Genomic DNA, 17,268 nt, shown 5'->3' on the forward strand with positions numbered 1-17,268 from the left:
AATAACCCTATAACTTTTTAGTTCTTAGATGCTTCAAATTCTTTAGAAAATCATTGAAAATTAATAATTCTTCAGATTTATCATTATCTTTCAGCTAATTCGTTACTCGCATAAGGTCAAATAATATTAAAATGGTAGCGTTTTTTTTAATAATGGAAGGACAAAAAGTTCAGGGAAAATATTGATGTTGTTATTTTTTCATTGTTTTGTTTTCAGATGTTTTCAGATAAATAAAAATATAGCATTGTTCATGATACCACTTTTTGGTGTAATATGTACGAAATATAACTAATATACAATAGAGCATTTTTTTCTGGATACCATTGTTCATTATTGAACTATCTCTTATTCATTTTTTCTACGTCTTCGAGGATTGGAGAGAGATGGATGGGGTAAGTTGTTTACTTTACATTATTAAATATTTTAACATCTTTATTTATCTTTTCCAATTATGGTTAAGTATTTTATTATCCATTGTTATTCATCTAGCCAAGGGTCTTGTTCTTAATAATAAAAAACGTTGTATTACTCAAAATTGAAACAAGTCAACCTCCTTCAATTCCATAAACAAAATACCTTAATTCTTACACTAGTAACCTCATTTATGCGATTTGAATAATAACCTTATGATGTCATAAATAAGGTATAAATACAGAAAATATTTAAGTAATGTAAGTAGTTATAGAGCTTATATTAACCTTTATAGATATGGAATTTTTCGAATTATGGCGTTAATAAGTTATAAATCTTCAATGGAAGAAGAGGCTATCTATCATACTCTAATCGTATATAGGTTTAACATTATCAATATTATCAATACGTTCTTTAATAATTTTTGAGGTGATTTCAAAACAGTTTGATTTTCTAGAGTCAGCGTTGTAACCAATAATTGCTGGTAAAACTTTGAACCCGGCGTAAGAAAAAGTTCCATGTTGAATTGGGAAGAACACCTCGTCTATTTCACCTAATTTACCCTTTGTGTAGTAGTCCTCTGTAACACCAACAGTAGAAATAATGAAAGCTTTTCTTCCTGCTAATGGAGCGTTTTTGAATTCTTTCCCACCAGCATATGCGAAATTTTGAGTTAAAACTCTATCTATCCACCCCTTCATTAGTGCTGGCATAGAGTACCACCACATTGGGAATTGGAAAATAATTAAATCTGCCCATTCTAATTTAGCTTGTGCTTCTTTTATATCTTCACTTAACATACCAGCCGAGAATGCAGAACCAGAGTCTCTCATTGCGTATAATCTAGTCCCCCTGTCATGATTTAAGAAGTCATCTTGATCGATACCAGCCTTCCAATGCTCGGCGTATAAATCTACTACCTTGACCTCGTGGTTTTTTTCCTTTAAGTAATTGGTTGTAACCTCCAACAAGGAATGGTTCAGGGATTGTTTTTCTGGATGAGCAAAGACAATTAAAACTTTCATTATGTTTTTATTTTTCAGATATGTTTATTGTGGTGTTGTTAAATTAAGTATTTTGTTTTTGGCAACTACGGTACATGTCAATATCAAAGTTATTGTCAATTTTCAGCTCTTTAAATACTTTTATGTAAACAGATTGATTATTTATTTTGGTATGCCTCCCTCGAGACTGCAGATCTACACGATTACGTAACAGAAAGTTGCGGAGTTAACAATAAAATAATTCGGCCGAATCCGCCGGTTGCTTACTTTGGGGCGCAAGCTTACGTAAGATGTAATGATATAAAGTGAGGGATGAGGTTGACAGTTGTGTTCATATACATGTTTATAAACATATTAGAACTCTTGTGTGCTTACATAATTATGAACTAAGAACGTTCAATGACATCTTAATTAGTGTACATCGGTCTGGTATTATTGTATTTTTAGTTATTTAGAAGTCTATGTATAGAAAGCTGTTCTTCTTGTTAAGAACAAGTTGAACTGTTGGATTTTTATTTAGAAAAGGAAATAGAGACCACGAACTGAAACTGATATATTTATTCAAAGAAATATTTTACCGAAACAATACCTCATCTTTTATTAATAAGCAGTAATAAAAGACTATGTATCTTTTAAAGAAAATGGGAAAAGGAATTCATAATACTAATAGAGAATAAGAAATTGAAGGAAAATGTTACCCAAAAGGAGTTGCATTTCTAAATCAATTAGATTTCACATGGAGCGTTGTAGTCGTGAGTCTTGTAATCCCAGTAGAAAGATAACTCAGTGATATTAGAAACTTTAGAAACACCGCATTGAGAGTAGAAATCAACGTCTTTAAATCTGTCTTCAACAAACTTATTGTAATCAGGTAGAGAACATGAGAAACCTGGACCACTGCTACAGTTAGTCAATGGCTTGACGACATCGTTGACGATAAATCTGACATAAGAAGAAGAAGTACCATTGGAAGATTTACAGTTGTATTTTTGAGTTTGTATTCTAGCACCTTGTGGAACAATCCAAGATCTATGGAAATCTGTAATCCAGTCAATGGATTCAGGGTATAGTGCAGGACTGTCAGTAAAAATACCTAGAGCAGCAGCATAGTTTAATATATTGGTGTCGTGAGTGAAACTTAAGAATACTTGTTGGTCTAGTTTGTCTTCTGGAGTGTTTAATAGAGTTAAAGTAGCGTTGACTGGAACGGAACCAACAGCATTAGCTAATGGGTTGCCAATAAATTCATCGTAGTAAGTCAATAAATCACCGTAATAACCGTACTTGATCAATTCATCAATTGTAAATACGTCACATATTTCACTGTAGCCACGGACATTGATTTCAAAACCGCACCAGTTGAACATGTTTAGGGCATCAGTCTTTGTCAGGTTTAGACCAGGATTTTCAGTGTTTAATCTCTTAGAAATATCAGTAAGGAAAGTTTGGTCGTATTTGGCCATGATGGCCTTACTGGCAGATTCGTTCCAGTTTGGACAACCGTTGATTGGTGTCAAAGTATTTGCACCTTGAGATGGATCTTCAGTGATAGTTTGCAAGTTAACCTTGAACTTATCACCTAGAGCTTCAATGAAGTATTCGGCAGTATCGTGAACCCTTAGGGAGTTGGAAGTCCAAGCAGTAAAGTTTTGATGTTTGTAAAGAATTTCAGAGTAACGTTCTAAGAATTCTAGACCTTCAGTAGTACCAGTGATACTACCTAGTAATGGGTTGTATGGATTTGCGACATTAGCAGGAGTTGTCAATAGACCATAGTTACTGGAGTTTGCGAATGGGTATTGGTATTCTTCGTTCAAGAAAGCTAGGGATCCATTAAAACTACTAGTGTAGTTACCAAACTTGTACCAGATAGCATTGATACCATTAGCAGTGGAACCAGAAGTTGGATATCTTTCACCATGTCTAGCATATAAATGGACTTGAACCAACTCACAAGTTTCTGGAATATCTAGGGGAATGCTGTTGTTGACAGGATATGAGAAGTGAGGAGCGTTACCATACAAGTATTGGTAGATATCTTTTTGAGAACCGATCTTAGAGAAGTCGTTTTCAAGGAAAGCAGAGTCGATGATAACAGCACGGACGACAGAAGCGGTGGATACAATTGAAGCTAAAGTAAGGATCTGGTTAAACATTTTAATAGTATTATATTAAAATATATACAATAGGTTGTATATATGGCTTTTTGGATGATAAGTTATACATAGTAATAAAATAAAATAAGAGTAAGAGAATTATAATCGAACATTTGAATTGGTGAAAGTATAGAACGAGTATCCCTTATTTATATATTCTTCTGAAAACATTTAGAGTTCATTAAACTCGATACAAAATTATTTCAGGGAAAATGAAAACAAGCTAAACAAGTATAAGTTGACTATTCTTATTCATTTACCAATTGAGTATCAATTAACGTAATAGTTTTTACTTCATCACACGTGGAATAAACTTCAAACATCATCTAGACAAAATATAATGAATATAGAACATTAACAATATCCACGTGAATGTACAATGCTTAAATTAACTACAAAGAAAAGAAGAAAATAATTGATGTTAATGGGTATTATTAAATTTCTAAAAAAGGTACCTCTCCAAACATAACAAAATATTATTCATGCATTGATTGATCGCTATCCCAAGAAAATATACAGATTTAAATATCACAGAACTCAATGTTTTAAGGAACGTCAAAAACGAACCTTGCAATCTAAACGATTAAACAATAATTGTTGAAATCCCATATCAATACTCAACTTAATAATAAGGGGTACCCTCCCACCTTCAACCGGCACCTCTCCTAAAGAGTGCATGGTTCTAGTTTCTATTTCAATCATTGCATCGCACGTTCTTTAATCGTTAAATTTGATACTGTTAACTTGGGTAATCTTCTCCCGCTTAATCTTTCTTTTCTTTTTCTCGGCTTGAACATTAAAAAGGGTACACACCTCAGACGCAGATAGAGAGTCTACCAATAGTGTCTCACACGCTTGAGTCACCGATTTAATTTATTGAGTAATCAAAGAAGAGGAAAAACATACGATACCATCAGTCAACGATACTTTAACAATAAGTTATCGATAGCGAAATCTTAACAATACTGGAAACGCCGGAAAAAAAAACAGGACCTTTTGAATTTCATAGTTGCAAAATAGTTCGTACCTTCTTCTTTTTCTTTTGTTTTTACTTCTTTTTCCAAATGAGTATATAATTTCTTGGTGAAACAATGAACCCTTTAAAAGTTTGGAACAATCCAAATATCAAAAGGATAAAATGGTACCTTTTTAGCACGTGGGTAGTGTTTCATATATAAGAAACAGGAAAATTATTTCAGAGAGAAAACGAAGGGGGGAAGATGGGTAACGTTTACTTACTCTAATAATTCTTTAATATCTTCGGACCAAATGGCAGATATCTTATTGTAATTCTGAATTTGTTTCTGATCAAACCGAATCAAATTTTCAGATTTCGTATGATGACTCTGTTTTGAGATGTCAACATACGCGCAAAATCTATATTGAGAACACTCTCTTGTTTGCATCCAGCTCATAGTGTCTTCACTATTATCGGGAATAACCATGCCATCAATATGAAGTCCCGAATTGTATATTTTGGATAATTCATCCACGTTCCCATACCTTTGTGTCATAAAATCGGGATATTTCTCGAAATCGTTTGTAGCAGCATGTGGATTCTTACATAGTTTTGTACCACCGTTTAGCCATAGCAATGAATTCTTGTCGTTACAATGACCTATTTGAGTAGAACATATACCGACTCTACTGATATCTTCTTCGTCGTCATTATTTACTTGTTTCTCTTCGTATAATGTCCCCACGGCACCACATCGTGTGGGGTCAATTGAATATGAGTGGCCTGCGACAAGAGGACCTAACCAGAAGTACTCTTTATCTCCATGAACACAATCCTCTAATATCTCTGCCATGTTTAATTGCATAGCCATCAATAAACTACTATAGTTCTCTACTGTCTTACTTATTATAACTAGTCCACTATCAACTTGATGCATAATTAAATTATTGAAAAATGACTTGTACACTTCTTGTTCTGTATCCTTAGTTTGTGATAATTGTAAAGCACTTGATTTTAAATTGAAGATCCATTGAGTTCCAATCAACTGACGTTCTTGGAGTGTTGGTTCTAAATTAAAGAAATTAGTTCTACAATGAGGTTCAAGTTTAGCATGGCCGATGTCTCTATCGCGATATACATATAATCCATGCTTTTGATATTCTGGGATGTTAAAAAATTCTTTAATTGGTTGGAATGGTACTACATCTACATCTAAAAATATAAATTCTTCGAATGTATTAAATAAAGTAGCAATCCATTTACTAATATAACCTGTAATTTTAATTTTTGTAAATTCAGTATCAAGTAATTGAGAAACGTTCAAAATTATTATTTCTTGTCTTGAATTAGAAAGTTTGTGTTTTAAAGTATCCTTAATAATATTAAAATCATTTAAATTCGTTACTACTATTTGGATTGGTAATTCATTTTTCAATTTATCGAGAACTTTAATAAGTCTAAGGAAATAATCTATTTCTTTCACTGACATTGTCGTGACTATCCCTTTCCCCTTTGCTGTCTTTATCCAATATTTAAAAGGATTATCCAAATGATCATGAAATGTTACAGTGGTATCTTTATTTGTAGATAAATCAAAGATTAAGACTTCGTTGGATTGATATTCTTCTGTATATTGTATATTCAAAAATGGGAATAATTTATGTGTTAATTTCGTCATGAGACTCAAATCATCTGCAAATATATCCTTTAACTCTACATTCCCTCTTAAGAAACAGTAATCGTAAATTCTAAATCTTTCTACATTTCTCATTAACGATTTAGTTGACCCATCTATATCAAGGGTCTTCGACGTAGAATCCAATATCAAAGTCCTTGCAAGCTTATTACATTTATTCGCTATATCAAGATCCTTTAATTGTGAGTATATGTCATCACTAAATAACGAATAATTAGTATTTGTTTTCTCGAGGTCAAACCCAGAATCGTCTCCTGTTATTGAGTCTGGATCCACGTAGTATCCGTCCTTAAATGTACCGAATCTAAATATATCCTTCTGATATGGTTTTAATTCCGGTATTATGTCTGTTGGTAGTGATTTAAATGTAAACAAACATAGTGTTACTAAAGCTAGAAACAATGTCATCACAATGAAAAATTGCTTCCTTCTATGAAGGAACATTCTTACTTTCATTCGTGTAGCGACCATCTCGTATGGATGTGTCCCTTGGCCTTCGTGTCTTATTGGATACGAATTCGTTTGAATTAGACTAGTTAGAGAGGTCTTACTTTTAAACTTTATGAGCCTCATCGGAATTAATCTTCAATTGCCAAATTGCAAATACTAATCTACACTATGTGTAACCTGGGAGAGATCGATTCATCGCGTTGCAGTTCCATTATTTCCTTTTAACCGAGAAAGTACGGCATACTCACACTCACACACTCAAAAGAAGGAAGGAGTAAATTTTTCAGATTTACACACACTTTTTTTTTTCTTTTTGGTTGTCCCAGCAGCCAGAAATATTTTCAACCTCATCACCATTTTCTAGATATTATACAATACTGGTTTTAAACAAGTAACTATACATCGATGATTTCATGGTTCAGTACTCTCCAGATTGTCAAAATAAGTAGTACCACCATCTGAACAGATCGAAACAGAAAAGGAATATGACAAATCCACAAAGAAGTATCCTAGCCATCCCAGTGAATTTACTGAGAGAATGTCCTGCCAATACAATAATGGATCTCATGACAATTGTTAACAATGGATACGATAAACAAGTTGTAAAATATGGTATTGTTCAAACACCAAGGATTCATGAAGTCACTACATTTTTCGGTGATCTTGGAATAGATATCGATGATTGCATACTCTACGTCATGGTGGATGACGTAAACGATGTTGTCCCAGGTTTGCTCTCCAGTGGAACTGTCGGAGGTTACAAATGGTATGATATCAAGGAAATTTTACCATTTAAATTTTCTACAGAGAATGTGAAGTCTACTTTAGCCTATAGACCATTACCTCAGGATAAATACTCGGATTCTTATGAGATTACAGGTTTTACCTCATTTGGGAAAGGTTGTGGTTTGAAGACATTTGAACATACACTTTCTGATTTTAAACAAAGATATAATGACTGCAAGAAACTTGTTATTAAAGTTATTGTGGAACATGAATTGGTTTCTTATTATGAACAGAAATTAGGATTCGTTGAATTGGATAGAGTTCTTCAAAAGAAGAGTGAATTACAAAGTTCAGGATTTGAAGAATCGTTTATGGTGTCTAGAGATTTCCATGTATCTAGTATGGTACGAACTATTTAAATAGCATGACTATACAGATGATTAATAATAATAATAATAATAATACATTTTATTTTAATAAATTTTTTAGTATATTTTATATTTATAGATATATATATATATATATATGTAAAAAATGAGTAATTCTTTTTTATTTTGAATTTTTGTTTTTAAAAAGTTAAAAATAGGACAATTTTTCTGAATATAGTTAAAAGAATGGGTAATAATAAAAATATACCTATTCAGTGAATGCAATGGTGTGTGATGATTTTTAGTAGGATATGTGGGTGAACTTATTTTTAATCTAACTTGACACGGACAGCCTTTGTTTGAGTGTAATTGTCAATAGCTTCAGAACCCATTTCTCTACCCAGACCAGAAGCGTTGAAACCACCGAATGGAACAGAGTGATGGAAGTCATTGTAAGTGTTAACCCAGACAGTACCTGCCTTAACTCTGTCAGCAACTTTAATGGCACTGTTGATGTTCTTAGTATGAATACCAGCAGCTAGACCATATTCAGAATCGTTAGCCATCTTGACAACTTCATCTAGATTCTTAAATTTGGTAATAGTAATGACAGGACCAAAAATTTCTTCTTTGACAATTCTCATATCTTCTTTAACATCACCAAAGATAGTTGGTTTAACGAAATAACCTTTATTACCAACTCTTTCACCACCAGTCAATAAAGTGGCACCTTCTTTCTTACCGATATCAACATAACTTAAGATCTTTTCTAATTGCATTTGAGAGGTTTGAGCACCTTGGAAGGTAGTTTCATCGAATGGGTTACCAACCTTAACATTTTCAGCAGCAGTCTTCAATTCTTGAACAAATTCATCGTAGATAGATTCTTCGACATAGGCTCTTGAACCAGCACAACAAACTTCACCAGAGTTGAAATAAATACCTGTAATAATGTTTTGAACGGCATTCTTAATGTCGGCATCAGCAAAGACGATATTTGGAGATTTACCACCAAGTTCTAAAGTGACTTTCTTTAAACCTGCAGCAGCACCTTGATAAATATGTCTACCAGTAGCAGTAGAACCTGTGAATGCGATTTTCTTAATCTTTGGATGTTGAGTTAAAGCTTCGCCGACAATCTTACCAAAACCGGAGACAATGTTGATGACACCAGGTGGGATACCGGCTTGAGGAATATATTGAGACACATATAAAGCAGATAGAGGTGTAGATTCAGCAGTCTTTAAGACAACAGTATTACCTGTAATAGTAGCTGGAGCAATTTTCCAAGCCCACATTAATAATGGGAAATTCCAAGGAATAATTTGACCACAAACACCTAAAGGTTCTCTCTTAGTATAATTGAAATGAGTTTCACCTGTATTAATTAATCTACCATCTAATTTATCAGCATAACCAGCAGAAGCCTTTAAATAGTTAATAACTAATTGAACATCAATTCTAGCATTCATAATAGCTTTACCATTATCTAGGGATTCAATTGAAGCAATAATTTCTTTATCCTTTTCAATGAAATCGGCTAATCTCCATAAAGCTTTACCTCTCTCTAAAGGATCGATAGTAGCCCATGAATTATTGTTGAAAGCATTATCAGCGGCGATGACAGCAGATTCGACATCGTCTTCTCTACCTTCGTAGACATGACAGATTTCTTCTTCAGTAGAAGGATTGATGACTTCGAAAGTTTTGTGTTGTTTTGATGGAACAAATTTATTGTTAATGAATAAACCTGTAGGTTGTTCATATTCTAGACCGTTAGGTAATTTAATTGGGACATTTAAAGGTAAATGTGAGAAATAACGTAGTTGTAATCTACCTAATTGTGAAGTAGATGATTTTAAAAGTGCAGACCTAACAGAGAACATTGTATAATGAGTATTTTTGTAAGTTTTTCGTTCTTATTGTTATTAGTATTATTATATATATATAATAATTAAAAAAGAAATAATAATTAAGGGAAGAAAGCAAAAGAAAAAGAAATACACATAGTAATTATAATTATATAAGGGAATGGAACAGGAAAAGAGAGTCAAGATAAAATTGTAATTCCATTCCATCCCTTTATATTTATAATAAAATAAAATAGTAAAATAATAAAAAAGGAAATATATGTTCGCTATACTTGTGAAATGGTCTAATCCGTAATCTCCAATTGCAACCATCAATTATCAACCCTCTCCATCCCCATCCCCATCAATCTGTATGTGTTCCTCTCCCGCAAAATTTAAATAAGTAAGAAATGTCCCCTCCCCACCTCCCCCCACACAAACTTAGCTCTTATTTAATCTGTTTGAAGGGTGTGAGTTGTTCCCCCCAAAAAAAGAAAATGGTAAAGAAATGAAGGGCTTTTCCCCCCCCCCTCACAATGGGACAAGAAATGCAACAGCAGCAACAAAAAAAGGGGACAAATTCAAATAATCCAGCGATGGCCTCATAATAATTACGAGAGATGGTTTCGTAATAACTGCTGCTGCTGCAATAATAATAATAGCGATGGGAATATTCTTATTCTCCGAATTTACGGGAATACAATAGAGAGACGATGCAAGAAATGTACGTTTGTGCGTTTGTTCGTACGTTTTTTTTCAATTAATTAATTAACCAGCGGACATAGCAGCCGTGTGGGTGTGTGGGTGGGTGACTGTTTGTACGTCAGTTTAAATGCAAAACGGTTGCAATTCTTTCTGCAATTAAGTATTTTTGTCCCTTTCTTTTTCAGTCTGCTCAACTGCCCCTCTCTTTTTTTTGGATTTAATTGCTGTTGCCCGCGTTGGCTGTTCAAGATGATGATGATGGTCTTAATAATTTCACTTTTTTTCTTTTTCCGACCTCTGGCAGGGTTGAAGATGGGTTTTTTATTAATACAATTTGTGAGGGGGAAATGAGGATGGTGCGGAGTTTGGCCAATGGGTCATTTTTTTAATTACGTGAATAGCTACTTGTTTACTAATAAATTATTTGTCCCATTGTACATTTACTATATATTTTTATTAAATCATTCGACTGTGTCAATTTTCTCCCTGCTTATTATTATAAGTGCCGTCACATTTTAAATATTATAATCACTCCTCTTTGTTAGCAAATAGATCTTTTTTTTCTTTTTTTTAGTCTTGTTACGTATCTATCATAATACATGCGATTACATTTTTTTTTTTTAGTTAGTTGACATTTAATGGTTTTGGAAGATACAGTTCTTCTAAATATTTCAATTCTTCTTCAGTGAAAGTAACATCTAATGCTGCTAACGCATCATCAACTCTTTCAGTTTTACTCATACCAACAATTGGAAAACATCCCTTACTAGCTACCCATGCTGTAGCTAATACAGCCATTGGAATATTTTTCTTCTTAGCTAATTTTTCAACACGATTGACGATTTTTGTGTCAACAGGTGATAAATCATTTAGTTTCCATGCATTAATAACAAAACTAGTACTAAACCTTTCAGTTTGAGTACCAATTGGTCTTGTTAAGATACCTTGAGAATTTGGAGACCATGGAGTTAATGCAATATCATGTTCTTGGCAATATATATTCAAATCACGTTCATCCTCTCTATATAATAGATTATAACAGGATTGAACGTTAACAAATTGATACCATCCATGTCTTTCAGCAATAGATTGCATTTCAACAAATTGAGTTGGTCTCATTGACGAAGCACCGATGTATCTAACTTGACCGGCATCAATGACATCATTCAATGCTTTCATTGTCTCTTTGATTGGAGTGTTAGGGTCAAATCTATGAATTTGTAGTACATCAATATAAGTACCCAATCTTTCAACAGAACTTTGAACACCTGCCATGATATGTTTACGGGATAGACCTTGCTGATTGGTGATATCCAAGCAAGAAAGTTCATCTGCTAAGATGTTACGAAAACTAGGATCCAAAGTTTCATCCACAGGGAAAAAGATTTTTGTCATAATAACAACAGTTTCTCTCTTGATATTAAAATGCTTTAAGAATTCACCAAGCAATCTTTCACTCGCACCATTGGAATAAACATCAGCTGTATCAAAAGTACGTAATCCATGATCGTAACAATATTTTAATACTTTGAACACTTTCTCTTTGTTATCTTCCATCCAGGCTTCATTTTGTTTGGAACCATAAGACATACATCCAACAATGATTGGAGAAATCTTCATACCCGTGTTACCGAATTTCTTTTGTTTAGCTAAAATTGAAGACATAATTGAGGTGGTCGTATGCAGATATAGTATTTAGAATTTATCGAAATATATCTATATCTTCATATAATATAATTATTATAGGAATTATTTAAATTTATTTAGAATTTATATTTGAGAAGACTGGACTACTTATATACTTTTCTCGAATGTGTCATTTTTATTTTTATTTTTATTTTGGTAATACCTCGTATAAATAGTGTAATTAGCAACCAACCATCAGAATTTAATGAATATCGAAATTTTCAATGTTCTCGTTCTGTTTACTTTAGAATCATTACTGTTGTATTAAGAAGTTTTTCAATTGATATGGGTATTCTTCCATAGAATACATAAGTAATTGAATAATTCCGAGACTTATATAATGACATTGCAATTAGTTGAGACTCCCTTAGCCAGGGGACGTTCGTTTGTTTTTTTCGGCCGAATATAACAGCTCTCCCCTTTTTTAACTAGTTAATTATACTGTTTTAACATTTTATCTCGGAGATATAGTGCTTCTCGGAGGAAAGTTGAGTCGTCTCGTGACTTGAATTAATCAATTTTGAATGTTCGGAACCGAAACTCCAAAAGTTCCTTATATTATCAAGATCATTCGAAGATAACCAATATCTAGCGACAATAAAGAACTCTACACTTATGTAAAGTAACATATGTAATTAAAAAAGTTTATCAATAACATATATTAATAAAAGCCTCAGTCATTTCTTGTTTGGTCTGCTTCACAGAAATTATATGGGAACGAGATATCTAAAATGCCCCAATAAGAAATAAACATTTCATAATCTAACAATCATTTAGGTAATAAGAAAAACAGCCTATTAAGGAAATGATTAATATAGAAAGATAGAGAATTCTGAATTTACACTCCAAGTTAGATTCTATTTGTTCCATAAATTATATATAATAAAGAAAAAAACATTTACATTTAAATAGAGAAGAATAACAAATATATTTTGCTTTCTTAAACATTAGAATTCAAATTACGCCTACACCTCTCTACTTGATAGTATATAAAATGAAAGAATCCAAGAACTGATTTGACCATGCAAGCTTCAGCTCACTGCTCAATTAGTTGACTTATACGGAGTGTAAGAGAGCAATGTACCTATTTATGTATTTGTGTGATATGATGGCCATATTGATTCTGCTGAACTATAATTCTCCAAAGACCAAAAAAACCAGTTGCTGATGATTTAAAAAAAAAACTTAGATTTTACTATTCTTGAAGTTTTTAGAGATGTTACAGAGGTAGTTTTATACATATTTAGAATTCATTCGTTCAATATTTTACTTATTAGTTCTAGAAATTTTGAAATAATTAAACCATCCTGAAACTCAAATTTGATGATAATTAAAGTATATCAAATGTTAGAACAAGAATAAGGGTCTATCTTTTACAGATTCCTGTTTCGTACTTAAACTTTGTCATTTCTTAAATAATAATTTATTGAAGCGTATTATTTTTTTCTTTTGTAACGGAATCGAAGATGCCTTTTTAAGTGCGGTTCCGTAAACAAAACTTTAAAAGTGATAAAACTTTATATGTGGCATCAAAAATGGGGTTAAATTAAAAGAAAGAAAATTCGATTTAAACCTTATTATACCAACAATTATATTTGAGTACATCTGTATATATATATTATTTCTGCTGAAAATAATTACTACCCTTAGAATAATAGAATATCAATCTTTACTTTTATTATTAAATGTTACACATGTTAATACATATGACATCTATATATCCTTTTAGAAATAGTTTTGTAGTTCTATAATATGAGTTGTTGAAGTGCAGGACACGTTGAATGTACAAGTCCAGTTAGTTGTTTTTTGAACTCATTGCGACCTTCAATTGACGATACCACAGCTTTTATTTTACGCTTCACTAGCGGTGTATCACTGACATTCAATATCTGCAGAGTTTGGGAGCACGGTAAACGTGATAATAATGCATATGCACTCCCAATACCACAACCTTTGATAGACAACTGTTGCAATCCACGGAAATATGTTGGTTCAAACAGAGATAATGGATCCATCTGGAAAGTATCAATTATATTCAAGGAAGATATATCTCTTGGGATCTTACTTAGTGTATCACCGAAACGTTTATTATCATAGTCCCTATTGTGGTTCCCCATTATTGTTACTGAACGTAGTGTGGAGGGCATTGCTGAATTGAGACGTCTCTCACCATCTAGAGAAATTACTTTCAAATATGGAAACCCTTCCAAATCCAGATCCGTATGCTTATTATCTTCTTCCGCACCATTATAACTACACAGTATTTCCAATTCTTGCAGTGAACTGCTTTGCGTATGTGTGATCATCAAATTTGGGACATCATTGACACGTAATACTTTCAGACAAGGTAATTTCTCTATGTGACGTAGTTCAGTAATTTTGGGGTTACCGCTGAGATCGAGACTCTCTAAAGTGAGCCACCCACCGAGACGGTTATCGTTTTGCAATACTATCTTTTCGAAGTCTATAATACCATTAAGCATATTATATGATACATCCAACGAACGAATCATAGAATCTCCCAATTCTGCCAGAGAAACAATATTATTATGACTTACATTGACCGTTAATAAATTGTGACTACTCTTAAGTATTTGTAAATTACGTGAGAGTAAATTGTGAGACAGATCTAAAGTGTGTAATCTATTATTATCTGTGAATGTACAAAATGTATCGTTGATTTCATTATCCCTTAGACACAGTTCCTTTAGTGTTATCGGAAGTCCTTCTACGTTTCCAATTTTGTTATGACTTAAATTTAATTTTATCAAATTTGGGGTATATGTACCCAACCCTACAACACTACGCAACGTTCTTTGGTGTAATATTTTTAGGTCATGTACTTGTTTCCAATCTGTAGAATGAGGTACTGTAGACTGCAAGGCACTCATCAGCAATGATACAGCTTGTTGTTTGCTACTACTGAACGAAATTTCTGGAATATCACTTAGCCTAGTTGCATTATTTAATGTCTCTTGTTTAGGTGAATTAACCACCATATTAGAATTATTTTGTGAAAAAACGCTCTTTAATAAAGTTTCTTGATCGACACGAGGTGGATCCAAAGGAGTTGTTGAATTTGCAATATTATCCCGTATAACATCCTGTGTCCCTTCTTCTTCTTCCATTGTAAAAGTTGAAGTAGTATTCTTTGTGGATGAATGATTCATCTTACTAGTATTAGTAGTTGTAGTAGCAGTTGTATCTGCCATCTGACTACTCGAAACATTTTGAAATTCATCTTCTGGCACCCATATACCTTTCGAATGTTTGAATCTGTAACCAATGGAACTGGGCGTAATCAGGTTCAATTCTTTGTTATTATTGTGACTAGTACCACTGACGGAACTACCTCTGGTAGATATAGTTCGGTTTGTAATATTTCGTTTCATATCAAATCTGGAACCTTGCGTTCTCAATAGATTATTATAGACTTGTTTAGCAGCTAATGCAGGATCTTCATCTTCAAACATACTGCTATTGGTGAACTCATTTACACCTTCATCATCATCATTATTATTGCTCGTTGTCTTGTTTCCATTATTATAATCGTTATATAGAGAATCTGATGTTGTCTCATCATGGTATATTCGGGACTGTTGTAATTCGTTCTTCTTCTTGAATGTATTCATCATTTGGCCAGATAATTCACCAATATCCTTAATAATCAATGCAGATTCTGGTTCTCTTGCCTTCATTCCAGTTTTATGTTTACGTAATACTGCTGGTTCTTGTTCTTGTTCATTTTCAACCATATCTTCAAGATCTTCTGAACTTAGTGGGAGCCCCCCATTATCATTATTGTAACTGAAATTCAATCTATGTGTGGGTGATGTGGATTTCATATGAGATTTCATATACGGTATAAACTGAGGAGGTGAAATTTCCATTGTAGTTCCTCGGGTAGATTGTTTTGCTCTTCGATTAACCGTTCCATATTCCATAATGCTCTCACGATCATAATCATCATCATCATCATTGTTTAATCTAACTATATCTTCTGAAAGATCTTTGTTCAAAAGGACAGAAGAAGGAGATACAGAACTATCATACTCTACATTATCATTATCTCTATCATTCTCGTCATGGAATTGAGAAATAAACGCAGACTCCGAAAAACTATTGTTTGTCTGATATGCCTTCAATGGTTTCGAAATCTTACTATCCAATGTTGTTGCATTAGTAGCATACGTAGTAGGTTGACTAATATGGAACGACCCCAACTCATCAGATAAAGCCCCCAAGGAATCACTCAAGTCATCATCACCTTGACTGAGATTGCTACCAGTGTGTATCTCATCGCTGTTATTATATTCCATACCAGCAAACATACCAGGTTGGTTAAGCACTGAACCCATAGTTCTTTATATATTTTCTTCTAACGAACTGGGGTTAATTATATGTTTCTCTCCTGTAAGAAAGAGCTGTAATATCTTGGTTATAAATACTCCTTTTTAATTCCTACAATGTAAATGTACCCTTTGCTTTTAACCTCGAGAATTTACCTCTTGTTTCTCATTGATGATGGATGACAATATTTTGGCTATATAGCTTCGAAATGTAAACAAATCGATTTTTCAATTTTTCCTTAGATGACCAAGGGAAAAATGTTACCCTCACAACACGAATATTTTCTTGCTAGACATATGGAAGATCCTACGACTGTTACTGTACAGAAAATAACAAACACGACTCATCGTTTACCACGAGGTAGGGTGTGCCCGCCCCGTAACACTCCTCGTACAGGGAGAGAAGAATCGCGAATTGCCAGACACAACAAAAGAAAACAAAGAAAACAAATTAATAATAAACAAACAAACAATGAGAAGGTTTGAGGCTGTTCTCCCCCCAATATATCAAAAGCAATAGAAAACAAATTAAAATAAAACAAAGGATATACATACAGATTATACATTCTCTTTGATCAACCATCAGCAAACAAGAAAAAAATAAGCTAAAAGAGAAGGACTGAAAGGTAAAAGTGAACATACTTAACAGTCTAATATTGGTAACGTACACAACTAGTAAAGATAAGTTTATTATTCGTTGATAATCAAACAAGAAAGAAGTTATAGTATTCTACGTTGCAAGAAGAAACTTTGGCTTAAAGATCAATATACTATAACTAAGGTTCTTTAAACACTTCCAATACATTCATTATTATTAGTGGAAACAAAAGAATAAAAGCTACATTCGACAACAAACATCTTATACCCCACATTTGATAAAACGTGGTCACCAGTCATCGAATCAAATTA

The 17,268-nt window shown here is 33.0% G+C and overlaps 7 protein-coding genes across 7 annotated transcripts; 1 reads left to right on the forward strand and 6 right to left on the reverse strand.

Moving 5' to 3' along the window:
• Positions 1–779: 779 nt before the first annotated feature.
• KABA2_06S05522 (NAD(P)H-dependent oxidoreductase) lies at positions 780–1,436 on the reverse strand (the record flags this gene model as incomplete). The annotated part of the gene is made up of 1 exon (XM_041551354.1): positions 780–1,436. One exon carries the CDS (start codon positions 1,434–1,436, stop codon positions 780–782), a length of 657 nt encoding a protein of 218 aa, XP_041407288.1.
• A 704-nt stretch (positions 1,437–2,140) lies between these two features.
• On the reverse strand, positions 2,141–3,571 carry KABA2_06S05544 (histidine phosphatase family protein; the record flags this gene model as incomplete). Its single annotated transcript, XM_041551355.1, has 1 exon — positions 2,141–3,571. The coding sequence occupies one exon, from the start codon at positions 3,569–3,571 to the stop codon at positions 2,141–2,143; it is 1,431 nt and encodes a 476-aa protein (XP_041407289.1).
• A 1,235-nt stretch (positions 3,572–4,806) lies between these two features.
• MNT4 (putative alpha-1,3-mannosyltransferase) lies at positions 4,807–6,798 on the reverse strand (the record flags this gene model as incomplete). Its single annotated transcript, XM_041551356.1, has 1 exon — positions 4,807–6,798. One exon carries the CDS (start codon positions 6,796–6,798, stop codon positions 4,807–4,809), a length of 1,992 nt encoding a protein of 663 aa, XP_041407290.1.
• A 362-nt stretch (positions 6,799–7,160) lies between these two features.
• Positions 7,161–7,820, forward strand: KABA2_06S05588 (uncharacterized protein; the record flags this gene model as incomplete). The annotated part of the gene is made up of 1 exon (XM_041551357.1): positions 7,161–7,820. One exon carries the CDS (start codon positions 7,161–7,163, stop codon positions 7,818–7,820), a length of 660 nt encoding a protein of 219 aa, XP_041407291.1.
• Positions 7,821–8,098: 278 nt separating this feature from the next.
• On the reverse strand, positions 8,099–9,655 carry ALD4 (aldehyde dehydrogenase (NADP(+)) ALD4; the record flags this gene model as incomplete). The annotated part of the gene is made up of 1 exon (XM_041551358.1): positions 8,099–9,655. One exon carries the CDS (start codon positions 9,653–9,655, stop codon positions 8,099–8,101), a length of 1,557 nt encoding a protein of 518 aa, XP_041407292.1.
• Positions 9,656–10,948: 1,293 nt separating this feature from the next.
• On the reverse strand, positions 10,949–11,989 carry KABA2_06S05632 (aldo/keto reductase; the record flags this gene model as incomplete). The annotated part of the gene is made up of 1 exon (XM_041551359.1): positions 10,949–11,989. The coding sequence occupies one exon, from the start codon at positions 11,987–11,989 to the stop codon at positions 10,949–10,951; it is 1,041 nt and encodes a 346-aa protein (XP_041407293.1).
• A 1,766-nt stretch (positions 11,990–13,755) lies between these two features.
• On the reverse strand, positions 13,756–16,368 carry NUD1 (Nud1p; the record flags this gene model as incomplete). The annotated part of the gene is made up of 1 exon (XM_041551360.1): positions 13,756–16,368. One exon carries the CDS (start codon positions 16,366–16,368, stop codon positions 13,756–13,758), a length of 2,613 nt encoding a protein of 870 aa, XP_041407294.1.
• Positions 16,369–17,268: the final 900 nt, after the last annotated feature.

The sequence above is a fragment of the Maudiozyma barnettii genome, assembly GCF_903064755.1.
Source record: "Maudiozyma barnettii strain CLIB 1767 genome assembly, contig: KABA2_06, whole genome shotgun sequence".
NCBI lineage: Eukaryota > Fungi > Ascomycota > Saccharomycetes > Saccharomycetales > Saccharomycetaceae > Maudiozyma > Maudiozyma barnettii.